Here is a 25546-nt window from a genome sequence, read left to right as displayed (position 1 = left end):
AAAAATGTAAAAATTATCTATTTGGTTCAACCAATGGTTTAACTGGTATTGAATTTCTGGTTTTAGTAATTTTTGCGGATTTTTAAATATTTAGTTTTTAATAAAAGCCACCAAATTTATTTTGGATCACCGGATTTACCGGTTCAACCGCGAATCTGGGTCGGGTTTCAAAACATTGGTTACAAGTTGGCCACTTGTTTGATCTAATGGGGCGAGTTAGCTATACTTTATACTTACTAGGGGTTGGCCCGCCCTACGGGCGGGTTCTTTATCTTCGATTGCACCTAGTTATTGTATGTGTGGTCGTATTTGTTTGTTTTTAAACAACATTATTATGTTTTAAGATATGTGGTGAATAATATTTTGAATTTGTTGATTGGATGAATTGGGAAGGGTGGTATCACCATCCTCGGTTAGTTGTTTGAGCCTGAATTTTTTTGTTTTATTTCTTTATATCGCTCAATCTCTTCTGAGATCATAAACATCTTTTTTTTATATCGTAAGTGTGTATCATGCCTTAGTATTTTTTTGTTTCCATGCCTTGGTTTTTTTGTTGCCCCGCTAACATTGTACGTTTACTTGCAGAAAATATGATTTAATAAATCGATGATGACGTGTGTACTTGATCGTCTAGTCTTGGCGATCATTTGATGACAAATTCATAAAAAGCAACTTCGATTTTCAACATTTAAAGAACACGTGTTGTTCCACCTTTGACCACGTTCGTAAGAAACAAACCCATTTCACTCAGTTACATCTGAAAAGAATTAATAACCCTAAAAGTTTTTATATCAAAAGACATTCTGGAGTTGGTGCGGCCTATACATCTCAGGGTATAAAACTTAGCCCTTTTTAGCAATAGACACTTAGAATAATTAATAATAAAGAAACTGTTTATCTTCTAATAATCATCACAAAGTTTAATTCTTGTTTGTGCCAAACTTTGTTCTCAAAAGAGTAGAGATCATTCCAATTAGATATAGACTGTTCTTCAATGTAGCAGCGAGTATGTTTCTTCAGATTCTGCACACAATTCCCATATACATATTTTACATGTAGAAAAATAGAAAATTATCGAAGCGTTAATAAGGAAGAAATAGAAATTAAAACAGTATACGTTGATCGTCCTGAAGCATTTGCTTTCTAATTTAGGGCTCTTGTGATTCTAGATCAGCTTTGTTGGATGCTGACTAAGCAAGTGCAAGCTTGCAAACGCATTCTTCAGACGATGCTTGCAAAAAGCATACAAATACAGCCGCAGGATCAACCTTTGCATTCAAACACAACATTCTCAACTAAGACGGTATATAAAAATGTTGTAAAAAAGAGAACAAAAACTTACTATTGAACATCTTTGCCATATTTGTCATTAGATGCTCACTTCGGTATGCTCAAAACCTTGTGAGCCTAGCCTAATACAGTTCATTAAAAGAAGATATGAAAATAATGCGAGAGAGGAGCACGCTGTTACATCATTAGCGATCCAGTAAACAATAGACTAAACCCCAAGAAACAGTAGCATGTGAACATAAACACTTAACCATCACCTGAAAAAAATTTGCAGCTTGAAGATCTCGGGGGTTCTTACGTGAGGAGTTTTCCTTGCCTGAATTAGAATCCAAACAGGAAAAGGTAGATACGCTTTTTAATCTCAGATTTTGAAGCAATAGTTTTGATGGCAAAGAACTGAACACACATTCCATTCACAATTTACAGTCAACAATTATTAAGGTAAACGCTAAAGTGCCTAACAGCTTTTCAAATACAATTTTACCTCTCGAGCTTCGATTAGATGTAAGGCTGATATCTGAGCTTGACCTTCATCTGCTGTATAGAAAGCGAGAAGATAACTTTTGTGTAGATTCTAAGCTATAGCTTCTGCCCATCTCTTATGATCTATCCTGCCCAATAACTGTCTAAATCAATGAAATATGCTCAAAGGTGCATGAAATAAGAGACTGGATAAGATAGGGCCATATGGGTTCATGAGACTCATAATTTTCCAGTAGCGAACATTGTAGAAAACTATCTTTTAAGGTGTCATGGAAATACATATAGCAGATTATCGGTAAATTTAATGGACACTGCATTTAACGGACTTATCTTGGTATAGATGAAAATGATGTCCAACAGAAATACATATTAACTTCATAGACTTTTGAAATCAAGGAACTCTTTCATCCCATAACCATCATAAACTATTTCTACACAATTAACTAAGTATATAGAAATCAGAAAGGATACAAAAATAAGTAAACCATGGAAATTTAAGGCAGACATACTCACATACCTATTAGACTGAAGCTTACAAAAATAAACCACTTCATCCAATGCACTGAAAAATATACAAAAACCAAATAGAAGAGAGAAAAAGAAGAAGCTTGAGCACATGAGTAGAAATCTTATACAATAAATATAGTAGCTCACATATTGTGTTCAGTATTTGCAAAAGAAATAAACAATAGTAGTAATGTAAGAAGCACCTGGTAGAAAATAGAGGATTGTTTGATAGAGAAAGAGCAGGACTTCTCATTATTTTAGTGTGACCCCTTGGTAGCGTAGCTATGGTCCTACATGTATCGCTTTCAACTCATCATGCCCATGGATCTATTAAAATCAAAAACTTAAAAAGCAATAGATTTACTGATATGTGGAAAAGCGACCAAAAGAGGCATTTTTACCGGCTTTTAATGTTGGTCTTGTCCAAAAATGTGAGAAGAAATTCTGAATCTCCGTCGTCATATCTTGCGGAAACCAAAACACAAATAAAGACTGAAACTATTTTAAACATCTGATCCCAGTTGTAACTTTATAAGAAAGAACCTGTGTGGAGATTACTCGATGCCAATATACAAACTGCTTGTGAGGGGGTGACTTTTATCTTCGGTGAATGTGTTTCCGATTTGAAACCATGTTCTGACCTCTAAAACCTCCACGATGTTCAGTGTTCATCTTTGGTAGTGTCCGTTTAGAATATCAACGAAGGTGGACTTCCGTGAACCTAATAGCAATGGCGGCTGGCGAGAGGCAGTTGAGACTTGAGAGCTTGAATCGGACAAATTTTAAGAGAAATAGAGGTTGTGAAGAAGAATGTCAAACGATTAGATTGTTCGAGGGTTTCGTGAGGGTGACCAAGTAGTGGGCTGCTTTGATTGCTTCCGATCATTAACATCTATGGCGTCATGGAAAACAAAACGTTGAGGGTTCCTCAGACGATAATCGAGGCGACACAACAACAATAAAGAAATTTTTTGAACAATTAAATTCGTAATGACGTGGAGGAATGATTGGATGAGAATATTTCATCTTACATGGCACCTCTAATTGAGTTTTAAATTAGTCTCTTTTATATAGTAGGATGGGTGATAGTGTTGGGATAATGGGCCGAGCTAGCTATACGTTATAGTTCTCCACGAACAACTGGTATATTATTCAATGTTCTTCCTAAATATGCGGATTGTAATTTTCCTTATTTGAAAAACCAGCAAATGTTTATTTTCTTTTTCTTGACCCAAATAAAATGTATTTTTCCATTTGTTTTAAAATTTACATAACAATCTTTCCAAAATAAATACGAAGTATATGTTTGTGTTGATCAACCTAATTTTGCAGTAAAGATAGGTTTCTCCTTTAACAAACCATACTTATGTAGAATGGTTTAATTTGGATTTTTTTGCATCAGCCATTACTTTTCTTTTCACTGTGTTGGTCCACTTTCAGAGGTGAGCTTATATGCCGATGTGCTATTTTTCTTCTCTAATCACATAGTAGCTAAAAACATTAGTAACTGACGCTTTATATATGTGGCAAACAAAGAATTTGGCACTTGACACTGCAAGAATGTGTATTGGAGATTTTGTTGCAGTATACATGCTTTATACAAAGATTTACACCCACAAACTCTCCCTGATTATTTGTATTTAACAAAAGTCAAAACAATACATAAGGTGAGACAGAGCCTACAAGCTATTTATCCCACACAACAATCAGCCTTTGAGTTCTTTGTCCCTATCTTTGGATTACTTCAAAAACCCATCCCATATTATAGTAACATACAAAGAGCTACCCATCATGATCACAACTAACACGCTTACAAAAAGAAGCTTCACACTGAAGTACAGTTAGAATTGGTGCAGGTACATAATCTAGCAACAACCAGGAAGATGCGGAGAGGTTCAAGAATGAAACTGATCTTTGGAAGATTGACGTCAATAGAAAATGAGTACCACAAAACAAAGGCTAATGCTGCGTATGTAGCACATAACATCATGCAAAAAGAAAAACTTATGCTAATGTGGAACAAATAAATCTGTAAACAGGATAATTATCATGGCAATGTGAAGAAACTAACTTTAGATATAACAATTCATAAGGTCAAGTGTGTGGTTACTCACAAGCATCAAAATCTAAGCTGACTCATACCATGAAGTCTCAACAACTAGTTGGAACTGTGGTACAAGCGACTAAGGCAGAGAAAAGACAATGTGCATGTACAGAAAGCTGTATGATAGCTAAAACAAGTAACTCGCATGATAAAAATTTGAATGATGAAAAGTCTTTATCTATTGTTCATAATAAAAAAAATACATTGTGAAAGATACATTACTGGCGAAACATGTCGACTCTATGGAATGCTAAAGACATGTTTGATTCCGACACATAAATAATTATTTTGTAGTAAGAAACTAAAATACAAAAACCTCATTCAAATTTTGTGTCGGCCACCACAAAATGGTAAGCAATGACCAAAATGAAGATGAAAATGCCGAGAAAATTGGCAAATAATCCGAGGTCCTGATCATCAAACATTTGTAACATTACAACGATCAACAATCAGAAAATGAAAATCACACATGAACTCTACTACACTAGACGAGAAGGAGAGCACATAATCCAGATCGACCAAAGGTGTTGCGTAATGAATACATCAACCTTAGATCACGCCAAGAAAAGAAAACGAAATTAATTGAATTTCATCAGATCTCTACCGCAGGAAATAGATTCATGCGTAAGAACAAATACAAAATATATATGTTTTTTTGTTTTTTTTTATAATTGCATTTATGATTGGACACAAATACTCATTACTCTTCTTATACTCGTTATGTGTTTCGTATATATCTTGATATTCTTATACTTGTTACTTGTTTCTTATACCTGTGTGTCTGCGTAATAATCACAACGGTCAAGTTTTGAACATGGAGTTGTTACTTTCTTTCCATCGGATTTTCAACTTTAGATAGATGTATTTTATGGGTTTTGGCAAAATTTTCTCACCGAACCACAATTTTTTTTGCCATAATTAGCCCAAATCAGTTTGTCGTTGTGGTACTATTTAGATAAAGTGTGTCAGATTTAAATAGTTTGTATTTTCTTCATTTTAACCAAAATGTGTCGTTTATTTGATTATGTAACAAATTTAGTTGTTTATTGTGTTAGGATTTTCTTCATTTTAACCAAAACTAGATTCAGACCCGCACTGTTGCGCGGGATTACTTATATTTGTATTTATAATTTATGTTTTAAAATTAATATTTTATGAATATTTGATGATTGTTTTAGTTTTCGGTTTAGTTCCGGTTTGGTTACAGGTTTTGATTTTGGTTTAAGAAATAATAATAGTTCGGTTGTTTATGAATTTGAGTTTTGTTATTTTGTTATTTTGGTTTGGTTCATCTAATTTTGCAATCTCCTATACATTATTTACCAAGTGATTTTGATGCATGTCATCACCACATTAATTTTAAAAGCAAAATTATGACATGACATACTAATAAACATCACATGATTTGGACTAATTATGATATGGACATAAGTCACCATTAATATAACAATAATAGTAAAGTTAGAAATATAGTAATATATAATAATTTTCGAAAATGTTATTTATTTATTAAATGATTTTATAATTTTTATTATCAAAACAAATCTTCAAACATTTATGAATTTTCAAAAAAAAAAATTCTAATCAAATTATGATTATCTTTTTAATATTTACAAATTTTAGAAACATTATTTATTTTATGTTTTATTAATTATCATAACAAAACTTTCCCTTAATTTTATAGAATTGTATTTAATATATATTAACCAAAATAAATAAATAAAAATATTTCCAAGATATATATATTTTTAAGTATAGATGTAAATAAAAATATTTATTTTTTCTTAATTTTTACATAGAATTAAAATATTGTACGCAAATAATAAAACCAAAAATTAACAATAAGTTATTTATAAATATAATTTTAAAGCTTTATTTCTACGCATGGTGTAGGAAAACACCTAGTTATACTTTATTTATAGTGTCTGTGGGATTGCAAGGATTATTTTTTATTATTTATAGTTATGAATATATATTTATAATATATGATGTTTGTTGTGTATTAATTACATAATAGTAGTTTTAATTTGGTTTCGATGTTTAGAACCACAAAATTCCGAAAATAGAAGTTATTATCAAAATTACCGAATATTCATTCTAACCCGCTATTATAGCATAAATTTAAAATTTGGTATCAATGGAAGCTGGTAAATTAAAATTAAAAATACATAGATTTAGGGATATATTTGTTTCAGTGACATGTTCTATATTTTTAAAATAGATTTTGAATTTCGAATACATAAAAATCTATCTAAAACTATATAGAATGATATTGTTGAAATATGTTTTATAGCATGCTATATTTCTTAGGAATATTACCATCGCAGAATAACACGTTTGTTTGTTTTATTAATAGATTTTGGGTTAAAATATGTATGGTTTAAGAAGAGAAGTCGATGTTAATTATTATATTATTAATTACTAGGTATGTGGGTCTTCATAAAAAAAAATAAAGGTCAACACTCCTATAATTGGTCAAAATATTTTTTGATTTTTGAGTTTTAATTTTTGGAATTGTTATGATTCTTCACCTATAGGTTTCAAAACGTGGAGCAACAATAACCAATCTATCTATTAGGTGATTCTAATAAGTTCAATTGTTTCTCTTGATAATTCATTTATTTTTTTTGTTTTTTTTTGTTCAGATATTTTTTTTTATTAATTGTTACTTAAATTTTTACCAAAAATCCATGGTTTAATATAAATATATATTACCATATCAAATTGTATATATTAGTTTTGTTATATTATATCACAACCTGTTCTTTCATTCCAATTTAAAAAATATGCTATTAAATTCAAATAGGACTCTATTTAATAGAGTAGTGTGTCGTTTGTTTGCTAAGATAATGTACCTGCACCAATGCTTGATGTATTTCAATTGGGTTTAGATGAATGTAGTTTGATGAAAGAGTGAAGCTTCTTTCTGTAATCATATGGCAATTGTGATCATGTTGTGTAGTTCATTGTAAGTATTAAAAAAATCAAAATTTAACCATTATGCAGATACTTTGCATTTATTTTCAAAAATTGATTTGTAAATTTGGGTAAATTTTAAAACAAATGGAAAAAGTAGATTTTATTTGGGTCAATAAAAAAGAAAATAAACATTTGCTGAGTTTTTCAAATAAGGAAAATTACAATCCTCAAATTTAGGATGAACATTGAATAAATACTCACTTGTTCGTGGAGAAGAGAAAAAAATAACACTCCCCAACACTAAAACCTACAAGTAAAGCTAGCTCGGCCCATTCTGCCAACACTAAAACCAATAAGTAAAGCTAGCTCGGCCCATTAGGTAAAACAAGTTGCCAACTAGGGTTTTAACCTCACAGCCATCGAACATTCTCGAACCCTTTTTAAACAGCCTGGCGCCCTAGATCTGATTTCAGTTAATTCGTGACCGTCCAATCAAACCCAAGCCCCGCGCTAAAGTCTATATAAACAAATCACTTCTTCCTAGTTGCTTACCAATTTACGAAACTCAAAACCTAGCCGCCCTCTTCCTTCTCTGTAGCTCATTCTTTCCGATTATTAGAATGTCTGGTAAAGGAGAAGGTCCAGCGATCGGTATCGATCTCGGTACTACGTACTCCTGCGTCGGAGTGTGGCAACACGACCGCGTTGAGATCATCGCTAATGATCAAGGTAACAGGACCACGCCTTCTTACGTCGCTTTCACTGACTCCGAGAGGCTCATCGGTGATGCCGCTAAGAACCAGGTCGCCATGAACCCTATCAACACCGTCTTCGGTACGTATCTCATCTTCTTCCTGATTTGAATTTAGATCTGAGGTTTTGGTATGTTAGATCTAGGATTCTATTAGTAGATCTCATGATAGAGTGTTGATTCGAATTTGATTTGCTCGTTTTCGTTCGATTGAGCTTGTGCTTTTGAGATGCGTTTATTGATTGCTTTTGAGCTAATTAAACTTTGTTAGATCTATTGGTTCTATCCATAAATCAAAATTTGGTAGAGTGTTGAATCCTATTTAATTATTCGAATTTATTTTGCTCGTTTTCGTTTGATTGAGCTTGTAACTGCTTCTGAGATGCGTTTATTGATTGATTTTGTGTGTACGTGGCAGATGCTAAGAGGTTGATCGGTCGTCGTTTCAGCGACAGCTCTGTACAGAGCGATATGAAGTTGTGGCCATTCAAGATCATCGCCGGACCTGCCGAGAAGCCAATGATCGTCGTCAACTACAAGGGCGAGGAGAAGCAGTTCGCCGCCGAGGAGATTTCCTCCATGGTTCTCATTAAGATGCGTGAGATTGCTGAGGCTTACCTCGGCGTCACCATCAAGAACGCCGTCGTCACTGTCCCTGCCTACTTCAACGACTCTCAGCGTCAGGCTACTAAGGACGCTGGTGTGATTGCCGGTTTGAACGTTATGCGTATCATCAACGAGCCCACCGCTGCTGCTATTGCCTACGGTCTTGACAAGAAGGCGACCAGCGTTGGAGAGAAGAACGTGTTGATCTTTGATCTTGGTGGTGGTACTTTTGATGTCTCCCTTCTCACTATTGAGGAAGGTATCTTTGAGGTTAAGGCGACTGCTGGAGACACTCATCTTGGTGGTGAGGACTTCGACAACAGAATGGTGAACCACTTCGTTCAGGAGTTTAAGAGGAAGAGCAAGAAGGACATTACCGGAAACCCGAGAGCTCTTAGGAGGTTGAGGACGGCCTGTGAGAGAGCGAAGAGGACTCTTTCCTCCACTGCTCAGACCACCATCGAGATTGACTCTCTCTTTGAGGGTATCGATTTCTACTCTGCACTCACCCGTGCTAGGTTCGAGGAGCTCAACATGGATCTCTTTAGGAAGTGTATGGAGCCAGTGGAGAAGTGTCTCCGTGATGCTAAGATGGACAAGAGCACCGTTCACGATGTTGTCCTTGTCGGTGGCTCCACCCGTATTCCCAAGGTTCAGCAATTGCTTCAGGACTTCTTCAACGGCAAGGAGCTGTGCAAGTCTATCAACCCCGACGAGGCCGTTGCTTACGGTGCTGCCGTCCAGGGAGCTATTCTCAGTGGTGAAGGAAACGAGAAGGTCCAAGATCTTCTCTTGCTCGATGTCACTCCTCTCTCACTCGGTCTTGAGACCGCCGGTGGTGTCATGACCACTTTGATCGCAAGAAACACAACCATTCCGACCAAGAAGGAGCAAGTGTTCTCGACCTACTCCGACAACCAACCTGGTGTGTTGATCCAGGTGTTTGAAGGGGAGAGAGCCAGGACCAAGGACAACAACCTCTTAGGAAAGTTTGAGCTCTCCGGAATCCCTCCAGCTCCACGTGGTGTCCCCCAAATCACTGTCTGCTTCGACATTGACGCCAACGGTATCCTCAACGTCTCTGCTGAGGACAAGACCACCGGACAGAAGAACAAGATCACCATCACCAACGACAAGGGTCGTTTGTCCAAGGACGATATTGAGAAGATGGTTCAAGAGGCTGAGAAGTACAAGTCGGAGGACGAGGAGCACAAGAAGAAGGTGGAAGCCAAGAACGCTCTCGAGAACTACGCTTACAACATGAGGAACACCATCCAGGACGAGAAGATTGGTGAGAAGCTACCGGCTGCAGACAAGAAGAAGATCGAGGAGTCTATTGAGCAGGCGATTCAGTGGCTGGAGAATAACCAGCTGGGTGAGGCTGATGAGTTCGAAGACAAGATGAAGGAGTTGGAGAGCATCTGCAACCCAATCATTGCCAAGATGTACCAAGGAGCTGGCGGTGAAGCTGCAGGTATGGACGATGATGCTCCTCCTGCCTCCGGCGGTGCTGGCCCTAAGATCGAGGAGGTCGACTAATCTGTTGATTCTTGACGTCTCTCTTATCTCTCTCCCTGCTTATTTTCGATTTCCTAAGAACTTTTGAATGTTGCGCCTTTTTGAAAGGCCCGTTTTGTTATAATTTTTTGAACTTTTTCGAACTCTGGATGTTCTGTCCAGCTATGATGACGGATAAGTAAACGTTTTGGCTTTTCCTATCTTGGTGTGCATTTAGCTAGTTTTCTTCCGCTAAGAGCTTATAATAGCTGTTGTTTTCGCGATATTGAAATGTAGTGTAGACATTAATAGAGTATTTTCTGCAATGTTATAAGAAGAAAAAATTAATGCCAAAAAAGACATTTTGCATCAGCTTTTTTACAATGCAAACACGGCTTTGTCAATGTGAAACTATGAAGTAAACAAAGTCCTTTGTTTAGTCCTTACCAGCAGACTATATATGACGAAAGGCTTCGTATAAAATAAAGTGCATGATATGGAGAACATGTACATGTGGGCTTTCAGTGACAAGCCTGAGAACGCGCTTGTAACGACCCGGTTTTCTTAACCGATTGGCAGGCCCGGCCCATAGCATAGGCACTTGGGAGAGAGCAAAAGGCCTTTGATGTGCACGGACCATTAGGGGACAAAGATAACGGTGACGGTGAGATTCGTTTTAGACACTACACGCGCTTCAATGTACGCGTTAGAATTTGAGCCGAGAAACGCTACAAAATCCCATGCTTTTGTACTTCTTATTTTCTTTACATGCGACTGACAACCAGAATCCCTGTCTTAAACAGAACATCAAATCAGTGACTCATTGTCTTTTTTTAGCTTACAAATATCATATTATCATGTTTCTTTTTGTAGAAACATTTAGATTTATGTTCTCTGTACTGTTTGATACGCTTTTATTTAATAAAAATCCATATTTTCAAAGGTGTTACGATTTTCTTAAATGTTAATGATCTTAAATCTCGTGATTAGCTTCACGAGCATTAATTTTGGATTTGTTTGTTTTTGTAGTGTGCTAGCAAGTTCGTTTTTTTTTTGATCAAAGTGCAAGCAAGTTCGTTGAATTCTTAAAATACTACTAATATACTGGTGATGTATAACATTACAGCGATACAATGCCACAAATTCGGAAGGAAGACATATGCCTCGATCTTAAATTCAACAAGTTCTTAGTGCAGTCAGTCATAGTCAAAGCCAACATTATTAGTTCAAAAAAAAAAAACAATATTAGTTCACACAACAAGGATAAGGCAAAGCCCGATGGGCCGACGTACAAGTTAATGTGTTATGAATGTGATTAGTTATTGGATTAGTTATTCCAGTCAATGTTCTTCTTCTTCTTCTTCTTCTTCCCTGAAACTCCGTCGTTTTGAAGCTTCTGCCTTATATCAACTAGGGAACACACAAGCCATAGAGAAGAAATGCGCATAAATGCTATATGGTAGCTTAAACAAGTAACTTGCATGATGAAAGCACTAGGGAACACACAAGTCTTTTATCTCTTAAACCCCACATTTCCAAAATACATTACTGGCAAAACATGTCTCGACCCTATGGAATGCAATGCTAAAAGCATGTTTGATTCCGACACATAATAATTGTTTAGTACGGCGCACACATTCACTCAGAATAATCATCATTATTATCACTATATTGATTAGCATCTTGTTCCGACCCGTGTTTCCAAGATCTGCCAAGGCCTTCTTCGTCCTCTAACCTTCTCATCTTGGAGCTCGACGCACCATTCCTAGAATTTGTATTAACCTACATCCAAAGAAGAGTTGTCGAATCTTCCACATACACTTCTTGTGTAAAAGGATTAAACGTTTGGATTTTACTGTTACCATTGAATCTTTATGTTCGATTATTGATACAGACGATCTGTTCCTTACAGTCACCCTTGAAGGTACTGGTAAGTGTTCAATCTCATCAGACGCTCGTCCTTCCCGGGCCCTTCTCTTCCTCATGTTCAGCCTTGTTGGTAGGGGCTGCCACATGCTCACAGGGTCAATCTCATATGGAACAACCGAATGTAACAAAAAGAGATGCAGGTGTAGTTTAGAGAATACCAAATAGCTAGCGGTCCCATCCTCAAACGACACCAGGTATGTGTCACGCTCGTTTGGTTCCTTTGGTGGTATCTGTTATAAAACAGGTAATATTTTTTTAATTTCGATTTGCAACCAAAAAAACAATCAAAGTTACTCAAAATCACATTGGGCTAAGGTACATACATCCCAGAGGTATTCGCGGACCCAAGTATAAGAGATATCCTCGTTTTCATCATGCATGTCCTTAGACAACTGGCACAGCAACATATAAACAAGTTGATATAAAAAATGTAGGTAGCATAAACAAATTGAGAAAAAAGCATGTCTACCTCGTCCAAGGAAGGAACCATGTAGGCCAGGATTTTTTCGGGATTGCTATTGTCCGATCCAGCAATTACATAGCTTTTTAAAACGGCCTGTCAAGGATGAAGGTCCAGAGCTGATGTCAATTTACGCAGGGAAGGAAAGTGATATCGTTTTCACATTAATCTCATTGAACATATTACTAGGCAAGGAAGGAAAGTAATAACTGGACCAACCACAACACAAACTCACCCGTGATTCATGTTCATCACGAATTGAAGAGTCCAACTTGCCAAAAAACTCAGAATCAGCTGTAGGAGCACTATCAAAATTCGCTACCACAAACTGCTCCTCGTACCTGTGTCGAACATTAAAAAGGAAGATTGAAACAGATTAGCATATGCTACGAGTCCAGTGAAAACTATTACTGGTTTTCCATCCACTATAACTCTTGCAGACCAACGCCCCCTCTTAAGTACTGTACAGTTAGACCTCAACAGGGAAAAGTAAGGAGGAGCCAACCTATCAAAATATGGCAATAGTGGTAAAACTTCAACAGGCTGCAATTTTTTATTGGTGGCATGAACTGGTCGGGATTTGCAGGCCTCGAAGGATGCTTCAATATCCTTGATCTGTCTCTCTCTAAAAGACCAAGAAACAGAAACCCATTACACCAATAATTTTTATTCACTTTCTATAGAGAAACACAAATACCACCACAGACCTATTGTTAAGATTCTGCAAGATGTCGACGCCTCCTTTCATCTCTCGCAGTTCCTTTGCTCTTTTCTCCGTTAGAGACTACACATAGTAAAAGACAGAAGGTTTCACACTGTCTTCACACTAAAAAAACAAAGCAGAATATTCCCAAGAACCAAGAGAGATTGATATACCTGTCTTGTGGATTCATTATTAATAGAAGAAATGTACTGTGTTTTGACGAGCCATGAAACACCTTTATCGGTAGGTCGTTCTTTTCTCTTGATGCCATCTTTTTTGATAGGAGTAACAGCATCATCATCACGCAACAGTTCTTCATCTTCAGGGGCAAGAGGCTGCCTCACTTTGGGTGGCCTGAAACGAGCCAAGACAATAAGAAACTGAAGCAATCTAAGATTTTTGAGAGAGAGGGAGAGATCATACTTGTAGACACTTAGGTCAAGAAGATCCAATGGTATTCCAAGATCAGGCTCGGCAAATATTTTTGGTTTCCATAACTTCTCCAGAGACGTGATGGTATACTTTGTGTATCTAATGGGATCAAAGAGCTAAATCAGATATAAGAAGAAACACAAATGTGAATAAAAAAAAGGATAGAGTAAGTAACATACTGATCTTTATCACGCTTGATGGTCATAAGCTTAAGCTGAGCAGTAGGATCAGGAAGCTCATTCCGAAACCTGCAAGAAGAAGAAGAAGATAATCAGCAAAAGAAAGCAGCTTGAAAAGAGAAAAGGAGAACTGACTTGAGCTTGCAGATGAAGGTGGTTGGTTTCTTTAACCGATTCTCGACCCTATCGGCTGTGAGGAGAGGCGTAGGCTTCCTCTCCTCCGTGTGCCCCTTGGGAACCTGAGACTTGTGAGACGTTGTTTTCATCTGCTGCCTCTCTTTCTCGGCCTCCCTCTTCTTCCTTTGCCTCCTCTCCTCTTCCGGATTCTTACTATGCGGATGGTGAGGCCTGTGGTGCTGCTTCGATGGAGGACGCTCCCGCGGCGGCTTGGAGGCCGCTTTGTGGCGGTCATTGGTCGATTGGTTCCGAGGAGGCTCGGGTACGGTGGGAGGAGGTGCTGACGGGGGAGGAGGAGGCGGCGGAGGAGCTTGATGCTGGTTGAATTGAGGAGGAGGATAGTGAGACGGCTGCTGATAGTAAGTATGCGGAGGATAAGCGTAAGGTTGATGCGACGGCGGTGGGGGAGGAACCGGAGGGGGTAACGACGGAGGAAGGGGAGGAGGGGGTGGGGGATTTTGAGGCGGCGGTGGGAGAGGAGACGGAGGTGGCGGCGGCCGGTACGACGCCATTCTTTTGGATCGGAGGTTTGTTAGATTTAGATCCTTAATATCTCAAAAATTCGTGATGTATGAAAAAAAAAAACTTTTTTTTGTTTTGTTTGTCGACAGTATCTTAGGTCAAATAAGAAGGAGATGATAGGGAAAATTACAATATGGTCCTTCATTAAATGAAACAAAAGGAAATTATCCAAAATTAACATAGTAACCATATCGAACTTAATAAGGATTTGAATTCCTCAGGACACACAGAACTGGTTTCTCTGAAACGCTTACAAAGAGAATGTAAAAGAAAAAGCTAAACTCAGATAATGTTAAAGACAATTGATATAAATCTAAATCTCATACTCATACAAAAGCATTATCATGCACTAAAGGAATACATTGCAATGGGACTTTAGTCGCTTCTCTTAGCTTGTTTCCATTGCCGCTTTGTGATACTTGTCCAATTCAGCATCAAGATCCTCTGCAGACACCTTTTCATCACGTCCTCTTCCACTGCCGCGACCACCTCCTCCCCTGCCTCCTCTACCACCTCGGAAATTACCACCACGAGGCCGCCCCATAAAACCACCTCTTCCCCTGTTGTTCAAAAATTTTAATAAGACCTAAAGGGAATTAATCAACCTATCATAATCTACATAGCTCACTAACTGAATAACAAGACATCAGCCATATCAACAAAGCATATCTGAGAAGAGCACAAACCTGAAGTTTCCATTAAAACCTCCATTGTAGTTCTCGTTAAAGTTGCCAAGTATCCCATTCGAAGGAAAGGGAAACTGAACTGGAGCAAGAGGTGTAGTAGGTGTTGGAGCTGAAAGATTCGTTCCAACGATCTCAATCTTCATCAGCTTCCCATCCAACTGAACATTATTGTAACGCTTGACAGCAGCCAAGGCATCACCACGCCGTGAAAAAACAACTTCAGCAGTACCCTAAAAAGCATGGTTTGATCAGGACAACCCTAAAAAACTCTGTAGCAGAAGAAAAGCTTATACCTTGGATCTTCCACTCTTATCATAGTGAAGCCCATAACGCTTAAGGTCACCAACCTCTGAGAAGAGCTCCTACAAAAACAAACCCAGCTCTAGATTAATCTCAAAGCCACCATCTTTACTCAGAGTAGAATAAAATGAAACCTTGATATCCTCGTTGGAGACACCATAGTCTAAGTTGGAGATGTAAAGCTTCGTCCCAGTCTCGATTGAAGATCCTCCTCCGACGCTTCCAAAGCCTCCAGACTGATTCCCAAAAGCCGCCGCCACACTCGCGTCGGTAGCGAAAACGTCGTTTTGCCACATTGGGTCTTGAGCTTGCTGTTGTTGCAACGGCTGAAGAAGAAACGAAAACAGATCTCAGCTATTAAGGAAATTCATTCTCTGATGTGGAAGGAAGATGTTAAGAGGAGATCAAAATCAATCGCTGACCCTTGAATACGGCGCCGTTCTGTTCCCTACTCTGTTAGAAAATCGCCGAGACGGACCGGAGCCACCGCCGAATCTACTAGAACCACCGTTGCCTCGGCCGCGAGATCCCGTTGGTTTTCGATTAGATTTGATGAGATCGTCAAGTGACATATCCAGGCCACCTGCCATCTTCGCCGGAGATTTTTCTCTGCTTCCGATATGGGGAGAAGGGAGCTAGGGTTTCGTTGTAGTGATGACTCGAGAGAGAGAAGTAAGAGCATCCACATTAGTGAACCCCCTTTGGGGTTCATAGGATTTTTTTTATATTTTTTAGGTAGGGTCATGAAAAGTATTGAACTTCTTAGTATTGTGCTTCTGCATTAGTGAACCTGAGAAGGGATTCACAGGAATTAAATAATATTTTTTTTAATTTTTTTTTTGTTTTGAAATTATTTTGAAAACATGTATAAAATATTATGCAGTAAATTTTTTAAATATAATTTATTCATTACATTGATAATTGATAATTGATGAACATACAAAGATTATTGATCGTTTCCAAATGTTTGCCATACATTTTCAACTAAATCAGCTTTCAAACGTTCATGTTTTCCTGAATCTCGAACTTCATTGCGCATGCCTAGCATGTTAGTGGAATGCAAACTTTCTCGCTTTGTGACCTTCGAACCTCTGCTCGACTCTCCTGACTCGAACTGAGAAGTATCAGTTAGACTGTATTTGCCTCGTTCGTTCTCCACAATCATATTGTGCAATATGATACAACATCTCATAATCTTCCCTAACTTTTCCTTGTCCCATAGTCGGCCTGGGTTTTTGACTATTGCAAACCTCGCTTGCAATACCCCAAAAGCTCGTTCGACATCTTTTCTGGTGGATTCTTGATGTTTAGCAAACAGCTCTGCTTTATCACCTTGAGGAAGTGAGATAGATTGGATAAATGTCGACCAATTTGGATAAATTCCGTCAGTAAGGTAGTACGCCATACGGTAAGTGTGGTTGTTGACCTTGAATTTAACTTTAGGTGCTCGACCTTTTATGATGTCATCAAAAACAGGAGACCGATCAAGAACATTGATATCGTTAAGGGTACCTGGTAATCCGAAAAATGCGTGCCATATCCAAAGATCTTCTGATGCCACAGCCTCTAAGACAATTGTCGGCTTTCCTGAACCTCGTGTGTACTGCCCTCTCCAAGCCGTTGGGCAGTTTTTCCACTCCCAATGCATACAATCAATGCTGCCAATCATCCCGGGAAACCCGCGTGCCTCTCCAATATCGAGTAATCGTTGAAGATCTTCTGCCGTAGGTATTCTTAGATACTCATCACCAAAAAAGTGTATTATCCCATTAGTAAAATGTTCCAAACATAAAAGAGCAGTACTTTCACCGAGTCGGAGATATTCGTCATACGTATCTCCCGATTGACCATATGCGAGCATACGTATAGCTGCCGTACATTTTTGAAGTGGTGAGAGCCCTTTCCTTCCGTGAGCATTTACTCGTTGCTGAAAGTACGGAACACCTGTAGTTAGCCGCTCGACAATGCGAAGGAACAATGGTTTGTTCATTCTAAAACGCCGCCTAAACATGTCCGTTGTGTAAGTAGGATTTTCGTCAAAATAGTCGTTCCATAGTTGAATGTGGCCTTGTTCCCGATCTCTTTCGATATAATTCCGTTTCTTTGGGTTGGTGGCTTGTTCATCAAGTAGGGAGTTGAGGATATTATCAAATTCTTCGTCAAAATATTCTTCAAAAGCTTCATCTACTCCATCGGATGATGAGGACGACATTATTTGGCTACATTTGATTTTAAGATAAAAAAGAATAGTTAGATAAGAAAATATAAAATAGATTAAGAAAAAATGGAGATAGAACAATATATGAATGGGGTTTAAGAAAAAATGGAGATAGATGAATTGTTTTTTTTGTAAATGACTCAAATGGAGATAGAACAATAAATGTGGTTTTAGAAAAAATGTGGTATTTTCAAATGGAGATACAACAATAAATGTGAGTTTAGAAACAAAGAGAGTGGATTTACAATTCCCATATATATTATAGTCTGATTAATTTAGAAACAAAGAGAGTGGAAAAACAATTCCCATATATATTATAGACTGTGGCTGTCTGAAATTAAGCAAAGTGTGTGAGTGTGCTTACTAGAGAAGAGATGCTGTTTGAAAGGAATTACCAAATTCGAGATGTGGGCTTATGTGTGCTTCAGTGTTGTTGTGTGATTAATTACAGAGAAGAGATTGGAAAGATGGTTTTGTTCTGATTGTTTTGAGAGAATAGATCGAGATGAAGATGAGAGCAATGCATAAAATGAGAGATAGATTATATAGTGTCTTTCTTGACATCATCTGCGACAAGTACATCATTAAAAAAAAAAAACAAACGAGTTTCTCCCGTGAACTGAGCACATGTTTTCTCAGTAGTACAAGCCGTGAGATGACCCATCAACCTCAGACTAAACCTTGTAGAACCCGTGACCTCCACAACCAACAACCCGTGACCTGTAGAACCAACAAACCTTGTAGAACCCGTGACCTCCACAACCAACAACCTTCACCTGTAAAACGAGACAGAAGAATATAAGTTAAAGTCAAGTAATCAACAAAATCATCATGTAATGAACAAAGTTATCAAGTAATGAACAAAAGAATCAACTAATGAACTAAGAAAATCTTCAACTAAGCACAAGCAGTTGTCAAATTATCACCTAGAGCATCTCAGGCACTGATGAGGACAATGTCCTCTTGTGTTGTCCACTTTCTCCTCTCTACGGGTTTAGGAACACCTGAGGACCCTACATCTATGGTTTGAGTTGTTTGAGTGTTTTGAGTGTTTTGAGTGTTTTGAGTGGTTTGAGTGCACTGGGAAGATAATAGGATCACAAACCCGACAGAATTAAGAGAAAAGTGATCCATTGTGGTTTCAGGTTTTTGGGAGTTTTCACAAGAGCGTGGTGAGTTAGAGTGATTTGTTAAAGTTGGTTTGTGTTTACAGTGGTTGGTTTCAGTATCTATAAAAACGATTTACTTCCTTTGTGTCTCTAACTACCAAACATTCATTAGCCTTAATTACAGATGAAGTAGTTCACAAAATGTATTCATTACACATCAAATCAATATTTTTAATGAACATTCATCACAGCAACCAACCAACACCCATTTAAATTAACCTAGGTGAGTTCATAGTTATAATCTAGTACAGATACTACTCTACATATTAAATGAACCTAGATGAGTTCCTAGTTAAGTTTCAGTTCAACTACAGCAAACAACACACCTATCAGTACACGGAAAGAACTACTTCGGTTTAGTTTCTGTGTTTACCTGTTTGGATTTCACTCGAAACACACCCTCTCCAGAGCAGCCACCTGCACTGTGAGGTTATACACGTCACCAGTGAGCTTATCAAGCAGCAAACTCAGCCTTTTAACTTGTGCCTGCACAAGAAAAAAAGAAACGTTGTAAATGACTTTTTAAAAACCTTAATTAAAAAAAAAAATCAACTCTTAGACAAAGTGACAAACCTCGACACTCTCAACCAGCATTGGCACCGACTTGATCACCTCATCAGCCTCCTCCACACGCTTACGCAGCATTTCGATCTCCTCCTGCACACCACAAACCCAAGGCTGACGATAATGTAACCCATCAGCCTTGGTTAAACAATAAACACATCAGACAACACATTCCAAATATTGAACTAAAGCACAGGTTTGTATCTAATAATTCAACTGGGTAACAGGTTTGTATCTAACCTCGTAGTTTACACAGCTGAAGAAGCGTTTCCCTGGCTGAGTGTCGAACTCATCCTTCACTCGAACCTCGTGTATCATTCTCCCACCACAAGCGCATCTTTTGGGCATCCCATGTTCCGAATCGGAAACGTAACTCAGGAGGTTTATGTGCTCCAGTTTCCTCTTACAATCTGTTCTCTCATCTGCGGGATCCATCTAAAGCACAAAACAAGAATTGATTAGCACAAAAAAAATGTAAAATACGATCATACCAACCGTCTATCCAACCCAGTTTAATATATCAAACCACAAATCGAAACCCCCAAATTTTTTTTTAACCCTTAATCGAAAACCCCTATTGCATTTTCAATCCGCAAATCTCGGACCATTAATCGATAAATAGAACCCGTAGACGAGGTTATACAACCCTAGATCCAAACACATCTCGATTTCGAACCCTAACCCGAGATCATAAAATCTTTTGACAATTCACAATGGCGATCTCGACAACAGAAGGCTAATATCTAAACGTCAATCGACTCGGAACTCACCTCTGGTCCTGGAGGAGACAATCCGGCGCCGAATCGATCGAGAAAAGAGGAGAAAATGGGTGAGAGCTCGGCGTCGCAAATGAAATCGCCACACAGAGCAAACCCTAGCTTTCTCGCAAAAATGAGAGAAATGATTCTCTCTCCGCGTTCAAGCGCGTGACCTCTACTCCCCTTCACCAACCAGAATGCGACACCTGTGCTGAACCCGTATCGGACGGGATCACAGGTAAGAGGCGGGTCGCCAAATTAAACCCAATTTCTCATTTATTTTTATCCAAAAGGCCTCAAAACCTGAGCCCATGAACCTGTTTAAAACCCTCAATGGGGTTGCTCTAAGGCCTCGTAGTTTTCGTATATTATTGATGTTTGCCACAAACTTTTATTATTTTGCTTAATAGACCCTTCAATTCTTAATGGGCTATTAGAAGCATATAAACTTACGGCCCATCGAGAGAAAAATTGATGTACAATCTATTTGTAGATGCTTATGTTCTCCGAAAGTTTAGTATTTTACTGCCAATTTTATTTAATTTTGGTACCAAGTATGTATCCAGTATTTTTTAACTTTAATTTTTATTTTTCACTCACCGTAAAAAATTATCAATCATTTCTTTATTTAGTTTTTTTTAAATAGTTATATACACTATCACACTTTCTATATCGACCAAGGAAAAATAAAAACAAAATTAGTTATTTATGTTACACGTATAAAAAAAAAATTGATGTACAATATATTGTTCTACGAAAGTTTAGTATTTTACTGCCAATTGGTAGGTGTGTATACCCGGTATGTATTAAGTATTTTAAATTTTAGTTTCTATTTTTCACCATAAAATTATCAATCATTTCTTCATTTAGTTTTTAGATCAAAAATATTAGTCATATAAACTTTATTTTCTAAACAAAAATTATTATTATAGAAATACGTAATAAATTTTTAAATTAAGTTTTACAATTTCGTTAGATACAAATAGAATTTATACTCTAGCCAATTATTTATTTTGTTTCAAAATCATTACATTCAATGAATTTATTTTTGGATTTTAAAGCTATATATATTTTCACAAGTGAATGTATATTAAAAATACAAGATATTTTCAGATTAAAAAAAATTATTTTCACAAATGGAAGTATTAACCATTCAAATTTTTTAAGCTTACGAAATTTGGATTCATTCACAATAAGAAGAAAACATGTTAAACATTTGCAAGGACTAGATGCTATAGTTTGGTTTGTTTTCATTCACAATACAAAAAAAATATGTTAAACATTTGCATCGCTGACAGACCGTAAGGACGGGACATTGTTAGTTTTCAACAAACCAAAGTTTATCACCTACTTTTTACAAAATGAACAATAGTTTTAGTAAAATCCAAAATGTGTAAAACATTTATTTGTTAAAATAATGAAAATTTATTGTTAAATCTAAAAATATTTTGTATGAGAATATATATAGCTTTTAAAATCCAAAAATAAATAAATAATGTAACGAATTAGAAACAAATTGGTTAAAGTATAAATTCTACATGTATCTAATGTAGTTGCAAAAAAAAATTAAAAAATGTATTATATATTTCTATAATAATATTTTCTGGTTTAGAAAATAAAGTTTATATGACTAATTCTTTTAGCTTTAAAAATTAAATAAATAAATGGGTGATAACTTTTTATGGTGAAAAATAGAAACTAAAGTTAAAATTACTTGATACATACTTGGTATACATCAACCAACGACACCATCCTCTTCTCAGGCGACTCCTAGTCGTAATCGCGTGGGACGTCGCTCTTTGACACGAAAAGAGATGCTTTCCTTATATCAATAGGCATTAAGATGAAGGAAAAGAGTTAGTCACTATGAAGGCGAGAAGAAACAACAATCATTTATAATAGAAAGAAACTGAGGGAGACTCGCTGCTCACCAGGGAGTGCCAGGGAGGGATTCGGAGACATGTTTATTATAAGAATTACACATTACACTCTTATTCATTGTCCGAGACTCCGTTGTATAAACAGAGAGAGTGGCGCTGGTTACTTCTCTAATGATCTACTACCAGATTTAACTACTTGGTCACGTTTGAACCAGTCCATGTACAAGCATTCGGTTGCAACATTAAAGAAGCTATGCACAAGATACCTCATGTACAAGGATAAGAACCTTGCTCTAGTTCCTTGGTAATGGTGATTACTCAAGAGGAAAATAACACTACGAGAATTAAGGCCTCGTAATTTTCGTAGATATTGTTATTTGCCACAAACTTTTTTTCTTTTGCTAAATAGACCCTTCAATCCCTCCCATTTTAGTGTAAGACCACGCAAAAGATTCACTCATTTCATTAAAAAAAATTCTTCCCCACCCCCTCGGACCTAGTATGGGCAGTAGGCTATAAATCGGGAAGAATTACGATACATGCCACGCTTACTTTTAGCTAAAGCGACTATTTAATGGGGCCTAATGAATCATAAATATCAATGGCCCCATACTCCTTCCTTGGAGATCTATCCAACGTACGTTCCTTGCCCATTTTTCTCCAGCCATTGTGAAAGACCTCTAGTCAAAGAAGTGCACAAGCCATGTGTCACACGCATTCCATGTATGGGCAACCGTGTTCGTGAATGAATATATCATCAGTACGTACATACAGATTAATGTACATTGGCAAACTTACAATCCATATCTGAATTCTATCTCCTTTAAAAAAATGGATTATATATTGATCAAGAAAACGATGTGTGATTTAATTTAACAAGAATCCATCCATATCTAAGTCTAAGAAGCCGTAACCACTATACGGTAATTTTATCTGTTATCTGATCAAATGGGAAGGCATCAACGATGTTAATACAAAACACTAAACTAATCTTTTTGAGTTTTGATCTGTTAACAGAATAATATTATTTTTAGCAAAAAAAAAATATATATTATTAGTTGTATTTTCAAATAATAATAATGTAGTTAGTTGTAAATATAGAGTGTATTTACTAGCGGTTCACATGGTCACATCACTTCCCCATGCCACGAGCCGGACATCGTGTGCGGCTGTGCCTCTCGCCGCTGAGAATAGTAAATGCCATCGTTTTATGGAGTATGTATTTATTTACTGAAACAGTTATAAAGTAGTTTAGTTATTAACTAGCTGTTAGGTTTGTCGTTGCAGGCCATACAAAATACTTCTTTGTTGTTAACCGGTTAGCGAGGACTACAATCTGAGCATGCTCGTGAGTCGTGAGGGCGACACACCGTTCGTTTTTTTATTAATTATAGTAAATCGTTTTTAAAAAATTATAAAAGTTGCGAGTAGAGTATTATTCAAGTTGGTTAAAAAAAGTTTTGGTTTTAGAAAGTTTAGAAGAAAAAAAAGTTTCGGCTTTAGTTCTCGTTCTGTCTTTTTTTTACGACGACTCTCGTTCTGTCTTCTGAGTAAAATATATTTATAACTACAACTATAAAAAAATGGCTATGCTGACTTTGTGTGAGATGGTATAAAAGTTCGAAGAAGTTAAAATCTTAATAGCATGACAAGTGTGGTGAACTTATATGTCACCTAAATATTGGTTTAGTACACAACAAATCAATTGCTAAAATATCAAACTTCTTATATTAATCTTAAATTATTAACTTAACGTCCTTTGGTACAAGAAAAAATAAAGCTCTCAACTATCAGGACAAGCTGTTCAATTATCTGTCATATAATTATACATCTGCCACTAATCTCGGTAGTGGTGTAAATCTACCATCTAACTATAAAAATTCCCGCCAATTGGGGCAATGTAATTAATTACATCTAGCGTGTCATTTTCTGGCTTCCAGCAATCAATTTTGGAAGGCAAGAAAAAGCAAATAAATCCAAATCTCTTAGATGGGTTCTCTGAACTTGAAACGGGAAGTGAAAGGAACACATCTATGAGCACGGGCTATGAATTAAATAATAGTATAATACATTCTGTATGGGTGCTTTATCTTAGTATAGCTCTCTCTTTAACAGTTTAACTGCCGGTCCAAACAAAATTTAAACGACTCAAATATGCTTGATCACTAGAATGTTTATAGGCCAAAGTTCATACATTCTCATAAATCTTGAGTCATATCATGTTATATAGATTCATCTCAAATGTCAACTAGTCATAAATCAGGTTTTGTTTTAGATTTTCAGTCAGCTAACAACCAATTAATGAAATTTAATGGTTTTCTTTTTTTTTCTAAGATTTGTTCACTTTGATGAAATTTGTAATTTTGTTCTACCGGGCTCAGTTTTCGTTATCAATGCGGGTTCGATTTTGCGGTAAACAAGTGTTCCAATTTAGATGTATGCTTAGCTTATTAGATGTTGTACTAGTAGTCAGTCTCTGTGTAGTTAAGTTTGAGTTTTTGTTTAGTTTTTTTTTAATTGCTCTACTTCTTGTGTCGTCCCTGTTCTTCTATCAAAAATCTTAAAATTGGTAATAAATTTTAACATTTTATCAAAAAAGTTTGTAATTTTGTCAAACTACAATATTTTTTAACATGGTTTTGTTTTTTTCTCATACTGTTGTTATATTAAAAAAGAAGGTATGGTGTAGGTTTGCAATAAACAAAAATGTGTATATAAAAAACAGATTTCTTTCATATGGAATAGTATTGTAAGCTTGAAATAATCAAATACTATATATATTTAATTTGATAATTCTTAGTTGTGATTTTTAATAGTTGTAGTTTTTTCGTTTGAACTGAACTCATTGCTTCAGTTGCATAACCTCACCAATTGTTTTGTAAGATGCAAAAAATAATTATTAAACTAAACGAATTCCCCTATAATAATTAGGAGGGAATCGGGTGAGTGGTAATATTCACTGGAATCACGTGAAGAAAGAAGGATGTCAAGTAGCTGCACACTTGTATTGTATAGCAGTAATAAGAAACCAACGGCTTCTCACCAAACATTCATTAATAATTAGGTCAACCCTATTTAGATTCAACAGTTAGCACCTTAATAACGTCCAAAATTTTGGGATTAGTCGTCAATCCCCAAATGTTACGTTACTTAGATTATGTTCAGTCATGGTTACCCGATAAATTAAATCCTGTTGTTGTAGCTTTAGAAGGACGAGGGGATACTAAAACCTAAAAAAGGAGTGGACACTACTACTAGAACTTGTGCAAATGACGAGGTATAACTTATTTAATACCTTTACAAATATCATTATAACGAAAAATGTGTATAACTTATAGATTAGAAAGACATGCTTTATTAAATGTTTTCGAATAGTCTGGTTCAATAGAGAGGAAAAAATTGCCGTTGTTGG

At 36.6% G+C, this 25546-nt stretch overlaps 5 protein-coding genes across 5 annotated transcripts; 1 reads left to right on the top strand and 4 right to left on the bottom strand.

The window, feature by feature from the left end:
• Positions 1–3506: 3506 nt before the first annotated feature.
• On the bottom strand, positions 3507–5567 carry LOC103847445 (dolichyl-diphosphooligosaccharide--protein glycosyltransferase subunit 4C-like). The gene has a single exon (XM_033281701.1). It carries the CDS (start codon positions 4816–4818, stop codon positions 4702–4704), a length of 117 nt encoding a protein of 38 aa, XP_033137592.1. The 5' UTR covers positions 4819–5567; the 3' UTR covers positions 3507–4701.
• Positions 5568–7759: 2192 nt separating this feature from the next.
• On the top strand, positions 7760–10438 carry LOC103847444 (probable mediator of RNA polymerase II transcription subunit 37e). The gene is made up of 2 exons (XM_009124524.3): positions 7760–8137; positions 8473–10438. Exons 1-2 carry the CDS (start codon positions 7924–7926, stop codon positions 10197–10199), a joined length of 1941 nt encoding a protein of 646 aa, XP_009122772.2. The 5' UTR covers positions 7760–7923; the 3' UTR covers positions 10200–10438.
• Positions 10439–11588: 1150 nt separating this feature from the next.
• On the bottom strand, positions 11589–14637 carry LOC103847442 (protein PAF1 homolog). The gene is made up of 12 exons (XM_009124523.3): positions 13996–14637; positions 13861–13929; positions 13673–13780; positions 13423–13603; positions 13254–13330; positions 13052–13171; positions 12782–12887; positions 12556–12642; positions 12410–12478; positions 12245–12316; positions 12020–12163; positions 11589–11939 (listed from the first exon to the last, which is right to left on the bottom strand). Exons 1-12 carry the CDS (start codon positions 14547–14549, stop codon positions 11796–11798), a joined length of 1731 nt encoding a protein of 576 aa, XP_009122771.1. The 5' UTR covers positions 14550–14637; the 3' UTR covers positions 11589–11795.
• Positions 14638–14723: 86 nt separating this feature from the next.
• Positions 14724–16224, bottom strand: LOC103847441 (THO complex subunit 4B). The gene is made up of 5 exons (XM_009124522.3): positions 15968–16224; positions 15680–15871; positions 15539–15607; positions 15246–15475; positions 14724–15119 (listed from the first exon to the last, which is right to left on the bottom strand). The coding sequence occupies exons 1-5, from the start codon at positions 16133–16135 to the stop codon at positions 14948–14950; spliced, it is 831 nt and encodes a 276-aa protein (XP_009122770.1). The 5' UTR covers positions 16136–16224; the 3' UTR covers positions 14724–14947.
• Positions 16225–16491: 267 nt separating this feature from the next.
• On the bottom strand, positions 16492–17757 carry LOC103847592. Its single transcript, XM_033282952.1, has 2 exons — positions 17139–17757; positions 16492–16997 (listed from the first exon to the last, which is right to left on the bottom strand). The coding sequence occupies exons 1-2, from the start codon at positions 17755–17757 to the stop codon at positions 16492–16494; spliced, it is 1125 nt and encodes a 374-aa protein (XP_033138843.1).
• Positions 17758–25546: the final 7789 nt, after the last annotated feature.

The sequence above is a fragment of the Brassica rapa genome, chromosome A10 (genome assembly GCF_000309985.2).
Source record: "Brassica rapa cultivar Chiifu-401-42 chromosome A10, CAAS_Brap_v3.01, whole genome shotgun sequence".
Taxonomy (NCBI): Eukaryota; Viridiplantae; Streptophyta; class Magnoliopsida; order Brassicales; family Brassicaceae; genus Brassica; species Brassica rapa.
The sequence above is the reverse complement of the archived record's forward strand: the minus strand, read 5'-3'. Positions and strand labels throughout refer to the sequence as shown.